This window comes from Perna viridis, chromosome 6 (assembly GCF_037379345.1).
Source record: "Perna viridis isolate PV_CMFRI_1.1 ecotype Kerala chromosome 6, ASM3737934v1, whole genome shotgun sequence".
Classification (NCBI taxonomy): domain Eukaryota; kingdom Metazoa; phylum Mollusca; class Bivalvia; order Mytilida; family Mytilidae; genus Perna; species Perna viridis.
In genome coordinates, this window is record NC_142450.1 from 15,678,343 (window position 1) to 15,691,470 (window position 13,128).

Consider the following 13,128-nt stretch of genomic DNA (forward strand, 5'->3'; position numbering starts at 1 on the left):
TATTACAATAATTACAAATTATGACCAACACCTTTGTTTATTGCAAATTAAGTTATTTGCCTATAATTCCATTTAATGTCATTTTAAGAAGTCGGTTGATTTTCTCATGTAATAATTTGTTTCAGAAATCCTGTGTGTTTAGAAGTGGTCCGATGTTTATTCGAAAATATTCCTTTCTGTCACAGCAGTTAAAGCCAATGTGATCCTGCTTACCACATCCTTTATACACAAACATCGTACATTATGAGGTGGCATGCTACAAGATAACTTACTATAAGCCATATACAAAATTTGCCGAATATCTTAGGGAATCTTATATATAACTATGAATATCGTTACATGTAGAAAAAAATTGCATAACCGGTTATACACAGTTCATTGCGAGATAAAGAATTTATTTCGTGGACAAATTTAATTATTTTTTGTAAGTAGTTCGTGATTTTAGATTAATGCCAAATCAAAATATCACATATGACGTCATCGATGCCATTGAAAACATTTGTATTGTACTGAGACTCCCGATACTATTCATTAACATGCATTTGGAATGGCTATGGAGGACATTATCACGTGCTGTGTATTATTGGCTTACATGTACGTGCTTCGGTCGGTCTTGGTCGGTCGTCTCCAGCATAGGAAATGTGTCATTTCCGGTGTTTCAAGTTTTTGAAAGTCTTGCGTTAAAAGTTCATTTGATCCGGATATTAAAACTGCGTCGAATTGACGAACAGACCGACATACGGACTCATTCTTTCTGTACCTCCGCTAACTTTCGTTTGAATTACTTGAAATTATGTCTGTAGCATCTGCTATCTGCATTTCTATGGATCAAACATTTGCTGCTTTTTTACAGATGAAGGAGCAATGACACTTTTCCGAGTCAAGAGAACGTCAACGTGAATCTCGTATATGTCGTATCAAGAAAATATCTTTATAGAGCACTTAATAATAATTTATTAATACAATATATATATACAAATAACGAATTACAAAAATATTTCATTGAGGTCAAGATAACAATCGAGGTTTTAACAATACTTAATCGTTTGTCTTTGATTATCAGAATGTATAACAGAGGCACTTTAATTACACAAACGTGCATCAACAACAAACAACAACAAAAGTGACAGAGTCTCATGGTTACTAGATAACTCTCTCATCGTTGCTAAGGTTACAAAAGTTATCTTTCATGGTTGCCAAGGTTACAGGAGTTATCTTTCATGGTCGCTAATGTTACAAGATCAATTAATCAATCAGTAATTGTTTAAACATTATATCGCTTATCGCATACCCTTTATCACACTCATTGTTGCCATGGTTACAAGAGTTTTCTTTCACGGTTGCTAGGGTTACAAAATTTTTCCATTCATTTTTCCTAAGATGACAAGTTACATGTACCTCCATAGATATAGATATTCGGTTTTTTTTATTCCCTTAACTCTAGAATAAAAGTCAATGCATTTCACTCGGCAAACCAAGGATAAAACCATTAACAATATCGCAATTATCAATATTCTGAAATCTCTGGAAAGGACTGTTTTCAGCGTCTAAAAAGGAAACTTAAAATGGGCTGTTAGGAGCTCGATTGAATGAATAGGTTGCAAGTTTGTCAAATAATTATATAAATGTATAAATATTGCACTTTTCAGTATCATTAATGAACATGTAACAGTCAATATATATTAACATCTATACATGTAATTACATGTATAATTTTGGCTTGGAAAGGTTAGTTTCGATAAAAAAAATATTAAAGCACGCACGGCGCAATCCACAACATAGTGAACGCTCTTTTCATTTCTACTAATTTTAGTACTACGGTTTTCGTTGTAAATACCCTTTTTGAGCAAATAACTCGTATAAGTTTTGTCGAATAATACAACGACAATGGTTAAAACAAAAACCAGGGGCGGATCCAGGAATTTATATACAATATTTTCCGACTAAAAAAAGCGAGAGGTTCCGACTATCCGAAGACCTCCTACCCAGGATCCACCACTGAAATATGTAAATCATTCGAGGACGAAACAAGTTTTGACAAGCCCTCATCTAACAACGAACCCATATAACATTAATGTTTCATCATGTAACAATAGAAATATTACATATAAGGTTAAAATACATAAATTCTAAAGTTAAAAACTTCTACAAAATAAATAACCGATGAAAAATTGTATACTACGGTTCACGAGATCAAATTCCTATACATATTGCACTTAAGTATTTCTATAGCTTCTCATTTACCAAATGGTTTCTATATTTCTGTACATGTAGAAAAAGTGCTGAACTATATTGTTGGGAAGCATTTAAAGGCCAATCTGCAGTGGTATAATTGTTACATTGTAATATTACGAAGATAATTTCATCAAACTAAATAAGAATCCCGTTATAGTAAGAAAGAATTCGGCAAAGAAAAAAGCAAAAGTTGCCTTTGCAATTTTGAAAACAAATATCAAAGCAGTCGTAATAAAAAATATCATAAAAAACAACTAATTCACCCCACCATCTTTGATTATTACTAACTTATTATGCAGCCATTTTTAGCGAATTATACTGCCTCCGTGTCATAATACCAGTTCAATTTCTTACAATATCACACCATAGAAAAATGATAACATACTCTAAAAAAACAAAGCTATAAAAACCATCAATTGAGCAAGTACTCATTACAAAAGACTATAATATGGTATATATAAAAGGATGACTCAGAACTTCCGGTTGTAAAAGTCGAAAATTAATGAGCGCATTTTCGATGATCGGTACTAAAAACATCTCCCTGAGGTTTAATGAAAAAACGTGAAATGTAAGTGTGGCAAGTTAACAATAAAGTTTGATTTTCTAGTTGACACTAACAATAAAAAAAATAAAGAATAAACAAAGCTTTGAATTACATTTGTCAATCAACACATCTTGAGAATGTATCATGTTTTCGATGAACAAAGCACTGGTGATGAGAAAATGCATATCCATTTCACATCATATCTGGAAATAACTGTTGCTCATTTGGTCCCATATCTGCAAGAGAAAAACATTTATTTAGTGAATGAATGACGGCTCTTCAAATAAAACATCACTATTTGACATAGTGCACAAATCTTTGCAAACAAACTTCAAGTCATTAGGAGAATCAGCAAGAAGCCTCTCGACAATATTGGTCATTAGGCATACAGCTCATTGTCCACAATAATGGCCACTCCAAATGGCTTTCCGGGTGACCGGGAATTGACCCAGGGGTACACGAGTCGTAATAATAGGACGGGGTAGATTGAGGCGATTTTATGCATATCAAGTGAACTTCATCTTCTAGTATTGTTTGAATAGAAGCAATAATGAGGAGGCTATAGTACTCCATTGTCACGACCAGAAATATCAAAACATTAAATTTTAAGTTTCAACCGTAAATCTCTTGTTCGAAAAATATGACCCCTATGGCTTTTATTATTTTGGCTATAGTCATTAAAATGCATGTAAAAAGATGAATACATGCAGGAAATGAGATGATGAGGGTCTATTGTCTCCTGGTATGAGAACTTGATCACTGAATTGTTCCTATCCCATTCTCCAAATACCATGACTCGAGTACAAACATTTTGACAATAGCTGCACTGACACTTGCAAGGCTATATGCACATATACATGTCAACCTTAAACTTAATCCAAGTGGTAGTCAGTTTTAAAGCTAAACTAAACCAATTCGTTTAAAGTGAAACAGACCTCTGTTTACTAAACATACATGGATATTTGTTTTTCTTTACCTACATTCCAGTTTATATGTTATCGTGAAATTGAACCGATAAAAAAACAGATTCTAATTAACATGACATTCATGGTCATATAGCAGTCTTTTCAAAGGATGTCTGGCTATGGTCATTCATGCATCAGATAAAAACGTATTCCGTCTAAACAAATTTCGAATTTTGTAAAGTAAATGTTATGACTTTCAAAAACATGAAATTTTGAATTCAAACTTGAACTATGATCGATATTTTTCAAAAACAAAATTTTGATCTAAGAAAAACTGAAATTCTCGTATTATGCCCCCTTTCCCTTTTCACGCTTCCATAATATCGTCTATCAAGTTGTTTGTTTGGTCATATAGTTGTTGTTTTCGCTTTTATTACATGTAGTTTGTTGCTTAATTCATTCAGGTCTACTTTGTATTTTTTACCAATTGACCATAATTTACATTTCAATACGAATCATCCAGATCTTAAATGCACCAATTAACAAATGTAACAAATTCAGTATTTATCCTAGCGCCCTTAAGGCTAACCTTAACAGTTGTCCCCCTTTACAGCACAAATGTCAGCAACACCCAACAAAAATGCATTCAGCATCAAAAAATTAAAAAAAAATAATGTTTAGCTATTATAATTTTTTGCTTATATCGATCAGAATCCCTTCCAGAGACAAATTCTATAAATGTTTTGATATGCGATACAAAAACGTGTATTATCAGAAAATGACCAACTAAAATCAAATCTAGACTGTATTGATTGTCATAATGTCCAATTTTCATGTTATTAAAAGCATATTGCTTCTCGCTAGTTCCAATGACATTTACCAAAGACTACCTGCTAGAAATTACAGTGAAACCTGTTCTACATGTAACCAAACCCCTTTGGACTTGTGTTCGGTAATTACAGGTGTTCCGTATACCATGGGTGAAAATAAATCAAAATGGATGTACAGGGAATTTAAGACATGCCTGATGTAGATAGGTGTTTGGAGTATTTTATTTGGTAAACAGGCTCGGTTTATACAGGTCTCACTATACATGTACAGTGACTACACCTGTAATTAGGTTCTCATCGATTGAAAACGACTCCTGTTGTGTTATTATTGTCTATTAGTGCCTTATTAGCGACTGAATGAAATCGGGTATTATTATGGCTTGATATCGGTTTATATTAAGATATGTACTTGTATCTGTACTACGAACAAGAAAATAACAGATACAGAAACAAATCAAAACAAAACAAACACCGAAATAAGAAAAAAAAACAATAGAAAATACAAAAAAATATATTTTGAAAAAGTCAAAATACATATACGTATACACGTAGTTTGCTTTCATTATGTAAATAATGCTATGGTCGTAAAGAACGCTTTTGTACCCTTTATCACGAGGAAATCGGCAAAGAAGATATTGCTTATATCAAAAATTCCTCTATTTGTTCTACAAATATATTTGATTTATTTCAAAATATTTGCTCAGAATGCAATAATGTTTCCTGTTCTTGTTTGAAAATCGTCTAAAGTTTTCCTTGTTGCGCAGTGACTTTGCTATTTTTCAAAAGTGTTCGAACGAGGGTGATAAAGTAAACGATTTGAAACGAATAGTCTTGCATAATGGATGTGTTTAAATTTATGAAAACAAATCGAAACAAATAGAGGCAAACTAAGATTTTGAAGTGTAAATGTAATTTCTGGGAACCACAAATGTATAAGATAAGTTCTAAGGGCGGATCAGGAAAGGGTGTCGAAAGAACAAAATAAAATATATATAAATAAACAAAACAAAACAAAACAAACAAAAAAAACAATTTGATAAACAATTAATTAATCACAAACGGAGAACATACGTCGTGGATGTCATTTAGATATTCCTCTATCCTACACTTAGATCACAAGAACGAAACCATATCGGTATTGTTTAAAAATACCTGCGAAAACCTAAAATATTACAACTGCATGTCTGTTGTTAATAATTTAACTAAGGGATAACAGCTCCAACCACATCAAAACCCAAATTCTTTTTAAACGAAATCGTTTGAAACTATAACATATTCATTAAATTAGTATATAAATTAGAGTACTTCACTTTGAGATCATAAATGTTTTCTTCTTTTTCAAATCCTATCATCTCTCTGTATCGGTTCAAATAAAAATCATTGCTCTGATGATTAAAAAAGGCAATAAAATTTCAACTTACCTTTTAATCGAATATTTGATTTAAAATTGTTGGGTGTTTTTAACAACCAGCTCGCAATATCTATAAAAACTTCATTCTCATTATTGCCCGTATTGACCTCGGCAGATGGCTGGGACTCTGCTTGATCGAAGCCTTGAGAAATGTTACTATAATCGGTGTTTGTGCCCAACATGGCCTCTGAACTCTGACTGCACACTTCCTCTTCATAACTGCTTTGAGATTCAAGCTTAATGTCTCTTGGCGACCCACAAGGTTCGTCTGAATCAAGCACAGTCTGTAGGTATTTTATATAATCTACCGCTCTTCTTAAAGTGTCAACTTTACTCAGCTTTTTATTTTCGGCTCCTCCTGGAACGTGCAGTCTTAATGTTTCGTATCCTAAATTTATCATTTTCACTCTCCTGCGTTCTCTAGCATTCCTTTTCGACATCACTAAAGGCCGCGGTTTTTTGCCGTCTGCTTTCGCACCAAACGGTTGCTGTTGGTGACCAATCTGATAATTATTAGTTAACTTGTCATTCGGAATATTTGATCTATTGATGACTTGCATATTTCCCAATGGTTGCAGAGGGGTATCGAAATGTCCATGGAAAGACATTGTATTTGGTTTGATAAGAACATACTGTTGCAAAATTTTATTCGCGTCCATCTTTCACAAATTCCAATCCCGTTATCTTTTTTTTCAAAATAATTTGCGTCGTGTGGCGGTCGCGTGCCCATCCATTATTTCGTGTTTCCATTTTCCATTGGTGAAGCGAAGCGCGACCGCAGATTTAATTTGATTGGCAGACGGCACTGGTGGGTGTATATGGCTCGCGAGTTACTCAGGTAAAGGGTCGCCGCCTACAATTACCATACGACAGGTTCTCAAACTTTCTGGTGAAAAAAAATCAATCTATTTTCTAAAACTATTTAATCTTAGTAAAGATTTCAGAACTCAATTTGTATTTCAATAAAAAGAGGGTTTTCATCCTACTTCACCTACTGCGTCTGGTAAAGAATATTTGTTGATTTTTAATTTAAATTCTAAATGTAGAAATGGTATAGATTCCACGTTTTACAACAAAAAATGAAAAGAAAAAAAATGTACAAGAAAGGTGTATATTATTATGTAGTATAATTAAAATGTACAAATCAAAAAGGACGTGCAAATAAATGATTTTATATGTGGAGGTACAAAAGGAAGTCTCAATGGCGCAGCACGTTCCTTTTGGATGGTTTGTTTGTCCGATCGTGTCCCTTCAAAAGGCTTTATAAATCTACTTTCCCGCCCATTCCGATTTCCAATTCATCACAAGTGCTAATTATTGGTAAGGATGTTCTCCTTTTCTCTTTCTTTCGTACATTTAAGTCCTACAGGTGTGTTATAATGAAAATAAACAAACATCGAATCTTCAGAATGTCGTCTCAATCGCCTCAAGCCATCATTGAGAAATAAACACTCTCGTTTGCCATTAGTAAATATTAAATATTTATTTATTTTTTGAAAAGTTTTAGCAGGCGACGATGAGGATTAGAAGGAGATTATCGCCCATTTCAAACACCATGAAGATTAGTTATATTGAATAAACCGTTACAAAGTTTCTCTCTCTCGTCCCTTTCATAATATAGACATAAGGACTATGGTTTGATACAACGTTTTAGACTTCAATAGACCCATTTCTTTATCGATAAATATTCTTCTTCCGATCGGTAACGTTTGATAGCATATTTAAAGCATGATACATTGAAATTTAGACGAAGTTCAAATAAAGTGTGGATTCGCGCCATTTTAAAACACAGACGAATGGGTTATCTGGGTCTCTTTGTAATAAAAGTACATGAATTGTTAATTATTTAAGCATAGATATTTCACCGCCTGATGAATGCACTATGATGCCAGCCATAGGAGGCGAATTAAAACCATTTAATTTTGGGTATTACCATGAGCGAAATTACCGACTTAAAAATTGACAATTGTGTTTCCTTTTCTGGTAAATAATTCTTGATATTTTATTGTAAGTTTTATTTTGAATAATAAAAAAAATCGTACGAATACATATTGTTATTCCGAATCTTAAATGAATGATGCTTATGCAAACTTTAATGTGCCTTTAATAACATGGTACATGTACACATATGGCTAAAATGGTGTCCGTTCTATTCCTTTAATTGCGTTATTTGCACTTTATTTCTTTTTCTGCTTCGTGTACTTAGCTTATTACAATGGCATCATTATGGTTGCCATGGAAATCCGGAACCACAAAATTGAAAAATAAAATGACCATGCAGTGTAGGTGGTTGAGAGAACAAATGGAAAGCAAGACATGGTCAAACTGTCTCGCTAACGTTGCAATACGACGAATTATGCAAAGAAAAAAAAACAGATTGATAGTAGAACATGTATATATAAATAAACCGTTGCGCCTGCCAGTGAAACATTTGAATTTGGTGCAGGGGTGGCTAAGAGTTTTTTTTTTAAATAAGCTGAACGAAGTATATTGTGTGTAATGATAAAATTAGATGTTCTATAAGTCTTGTGTAAACTTAATATCATAAGATGTTCAATTATGCTAATTTTCGGTCTAAATTGCACTTAAAAATACAAAATTTTTGACAACCAACATTTTTCAAGACCCATTTTATGCTGAACAATAGCACGAGCGCGCGTCCACATCGCGATGTCACGGTCTTGACAATAATAATGGCGATAGCATTATTTCCGGTTACACTAAATCACCGAAATTCGACTGTTATTCGAGACCACTGTTTTGTTATATAAATACGGGTGTGCTCGTTAATATAATAAGTGTTTAATCGCTGACAAAGGAGATCATTTAAGGTGATTATCGCTAACAATTATCAAGGGAGGATTCAAAGCACCTTTTAAGGTATATATAATTACGGTCAGGAGGACTGCTATTCTGTCATATATTTATGACCAATTTTTCAATTTTCTAAAGATCATTTTACCCGGGATATATGTTTCCCTTGTCCAATAGAATACTTCTAATGACTGCGAAGTGGATCCTTTAAGATTTAGTGGCATTTTGTCCTTGTAAATTACGAGCCGTGTTAGTTACTAGGACTTGTGATGAGTCTCAACGGTTCTTGTTGGGTGGCTCTTGAACCTTTTCAAATTCGTCAATTTTGAAATTAAATAAATGATGACATGTGCTCTATTTAGCGCTTTCAATTAATGTCGCTAAGGATCACCACAATATAGCAATTCAATCTGTGTAAAGTTTGATGAAGAACTAATAGACGTAGCCTCCAAGCATTCGTAATTAATTTAGAGACTTGCACTAAACTAAGTAATTAAATCGGGGCCAAATATATGCACAGCATTTTTTTTTATATTTATTTCGATGGAAACGTTTCAACTTTTTACGATAAGACTTCCAATATTTTCCTACTAATTGGAATGAACAATAAAATCCAAAAGTGTTTTATCTACATTTTGTCAACATCAATTGTACCTATCAAAAGATAATAATGAATCCTATACTGACTTATACATGTATATCCCCTCCTAATAATGTGTACATATGTACAGATGTACATATAATGTAATGTCAAGTGAAATTCATGTATGGTCCCGATTTTGCTCGGTAATACTACTTGCAAATAATTATGTTATGGATTTACGGTAGCCTTTAGAAAATTAAGAGAAAAAATACATGGTTGAACATGTACATGCTTGTATGAACGGTACAACTCATGCAAAAAATGATATGAAGAAAGTAATGACTAAGTCTTGATTGATTAACTACATTCAAATGTGTTTGGTTTATTCAGAATGGCTATTATTTAGTACAGTAATTTGGGGAGGGCAGGAATTTTGAAACGGGGATGCATACATGTATACCTAATAAGGTGGGGTTCCTGGCTATTTTTGTTAATATTATATTCAAATTTTGAAGTAAATTACTATTTTTTTAAATTGGGGGCCCTAACTACCGGAACCTCCTGGATCCGTCACTGGTTATTACCACAATGTACATGATGCCGCTCTTACATTCCATAAATCTCGAATATATATTTTTATAACTAGAAGAAGTATGAAAACAAAGATTCTGTCAGTCTGGTTTAGTACGACAACAAGAGGTTTCATTCAGACAGGCGATCGCCTGCAGTAACTGCTGCAAAGTACATATTACCTTACTCTCGCGTGCAACAATCACGGTCATATATTTTGATAAAAAAAACCCTAAATTTGATTAAAAAACAACAATGACAGGCTGTCACTGGCAATAATCGCTAAAGAGTACATGTTGCCCACTCTTGCATACCACAAATCACGGTCAGATATTTTCATAAAAACAAGACATAGCATTACCCTAATGAAACTTTTGAACTAATGCAGGTCAAAAACCCAATCTCTCAATAAAACGACATTTTCGAAAATTGCTTTATGCTTCTTTAACATTTGTAGCCCTTATACTTGTGCTTGGAGAATGCTTTAATTATGACCTTTCAAACCAATACAGATTTGGCAGATACTAAACCCTTTGAGCCAAGTTTAAAGTAATAACATGGCACGAACCGGGCCACAGAATGGTCGCGTGTCTCCGTGTTGTCATCCAACTGTGTCATATATAATCACTGAAATATGAGCTTTCTTTGTGCATAAAACGAAATGAGGCGAAGAAATAAAGTGAAATTTTAAATGTTAACATCAAACATTTCGTGTAAATAAACTCCATACAAGCCTTATGAAAGCGGTAGATGGAATTTTAATCAGGTTTAAATTTTAACTACGTAATGTGCTGTGCAAACGAATTGGTAATATAATTAGATTTACGCTGTGAAGCATATGCTGATAAAAAAAAGCGCTATCAAACAAGCAACAGTTACATAAAAACAACACATTTCAAGGCAAAGCAGAAGCGGATCAAGGATTAATGTTCCATGGGTGGGAGCCCCATTTTGTTCAAACATTTTGCAAATATAGTGCATTATTTCCTTAAAAATAAACAAACCCCCTCCCCTTTTCTTAAACCCCTCTTGAATCACCTTTCAATTCTCTGGTTGCAAAGGCAATACCAAGAGACAACAAAATGCATTTTGATGAGATTTCAATCCATGAATCACTGCATTTTCTTTTAAAATTTCCGGAAATAGCTTCAAATTTACAAAGTCCTTTCAGTTACACGTAGTGATGTTCATTTATATTCATTTTCCCGCGGTTTTCGTCATACGAAAGTAGGGTCCTTTTTTTTAAGAGAACATAAAATGTCCTCCCTTTCTTTTAGGAAAACAAGAGCTATACCTACATATAGGCATTACAGTAAAAATGTAGTCAGAAGCCATTCAGACCTCCATGCACATGTATGGCCTGTTTACGGGTGGCCAATTTAATTGTCAGATATCCTGGCTCCTTTGAAACAACCTCCCCAAATGCTGCTACTCATAAATTAGCTGTAAAAGTATTGAAATGCGGGTACCTAAAGTCTTTATTCATTTTGTTACACCAAGATCATGCCTATATGCTATTTATTCCATGTCAAGGCATTTCACCTAAAAAGAAATCTGTTGATAGAAAAGGATGTCATTCCCTTTATTCTTTTTTTTCTTTCGATGCCCACTTTCTCACCCACGAATAATCCGTATTTGAACTATACTATTTCAATATAAAATTATGTAAATTACAATAACCTTACATGCTCTACTCGGGTGTCATCTTCAAAATAAATTAAACTTTGACTCATCAACTACTAATGTTATTTTCACATCATCAAATTTTTGAGAGTCGAATAAAAACCCAGATGATATTATCGATAAATTTAGCGGGAAAATCATTATTATTTTATCATTTATAAATGGCAGTAGCTACTAAATTTGGAATCATCTGGGTTGTAAAAACGCTTACTGACTTGAGGCTATTGTCGTTCGTGTTTAATCGATGATTTGACGTGGAATTACTTCACACTTGACACACGGGAACAAAATGGATTAATAATTGTTCGTTTACTTAACTTCTCATTTAATTTGCGAAGGTCGAATTAAAGTTGGGATAATTATTTTTGATAATAATCTCCCCATTGTGAGGGTGGAATATCGAATAGCAAGTTTATGTAATAATAAACCTCGATGGACATATTGCAATTTTTGAGTAATTTTCTTGCCATCTGGTATACCAATATAGTACTTAGAGAAATGTAGAAGAGTCTCTCGGAGCGTTAACTAGGCCAACTTGAAGGGTGTCTTAACAGATTCACAAAAAAAAAAAATAATAAATAAATAAAAAAAAAAAACAAAATGTAGCCACACAAACACGCAAATATTAATGTAGTAAATTAATTTGAACGACTTGTCTCGATCTAAACAGCTGTAAGACCGTGTGATTTATGTTTTAAGTGTAAACATATATTTCTTACATTCCCTTGTGTACAAGTTGTATAACAACTTTCCTCATATTAGGTATTATTAACCATACAAGCAAAAACAAACTAACTAGGATTCGTGAACCGTACAGTACAAATTAGACATCATTTTTTTTTTGCAATCAAAATTTCATATGGCTTAATATTCAAATAGTCCTAAAACTGAATTTATTAAGCATTTTTTTATTGCTAGTTAATGATAAATAACTTTTTTTAAGTACTCATCTGTCTATGAATCAGGCAAAATGTGCATAAGTTGAAGAAAACAAATGCAGATATTTTATTGCATTATCAAAGTATTTTTAACTCATAACCCCCATAAATAACCATAAAAGTGTTAGTAAAGTTTTTCCTTTTAAGATATTGATAGGTAAAATTTAGTTGAAATGCACTATTGAACATTTTTTTTCTGCTCTTTTTCTCTTTTTAAGCCGTCAAAAATATTTACGTCACAGATGCTTCAGGATAAATTTAAAATGCTTTTCAATTGTTTTCTAGATGCATTGAATATATTTGAGGCAAAATAAATTTAGAATTGTGGTGTGCCACCCTGGTTCTTACACAGAATGGTGCTTCATGTTGTATTTATGTATTTTTATATATCTGAACTAGTACTTAATTTAAACATAAGTCAAAGGAGTAAGGCAGATGCATATCGCATTATTTACACCGAATCCGTCGGCTTGCTAAAACAAAGGGTGGACTTAGTATATTAACATGCTCTGCTGAAAAGCTTACTTTTTAAGGTAAGTTTTAAGCATTACAGACAGTACCTACAAATGTACGAACAGTATTTGTACGGAACTACATGTAGATTTTCATGTCGCT

At 33.1% G+C, this 13,128-nt stretch overlaps 1 protein-coding gene across 1 annotated transcript; it reads right to left on the reverse strand.

Moving 5' to 3' along the window:
- Nucleotides 1-956: 956 nt before the first annotated feature.
- On the reverse strand, nt 957-6,584 carry LOC148613836 (achaete-scute complex protein T4-like). The gene is made up of 2 exons (XM_088586131.1): nt 5,936-6,584; nt 957-3,015 (listed from the first exon to the last, which is right to left on the reverse strand). Exons 1-2 carry the CDS (start codon nt 6,582-6,584, stop codon nt 2,972-2,974), a joined length of 693 nt encoding a protein of 230 aa, XP_088442257.1. The 3' UTR covers nt 957-2,971.
- Between the last annotated feature and the right edge of the window lie 6,544 nt (nt 6,585-13,128).

What these genes read in the sequence shown, in the direction of transcription:
- LOC148613836 (XM_088586131.1), bottom strand. Translation starts at nt 6,584, where the DNA reads ATGGACGCGAATAAAATTTTGCAACAGTATGTTCTTATCAAACCAAAT. An exon ending in ATCAAATATTCGATTAAAAG is followed by an intron (nt 3,016 to 5,935) that starts GTAAGTTGAAAT and finishes TTTCTCTTGCAG; the next exon opens with ATATGGGACCAAATGAGCAA.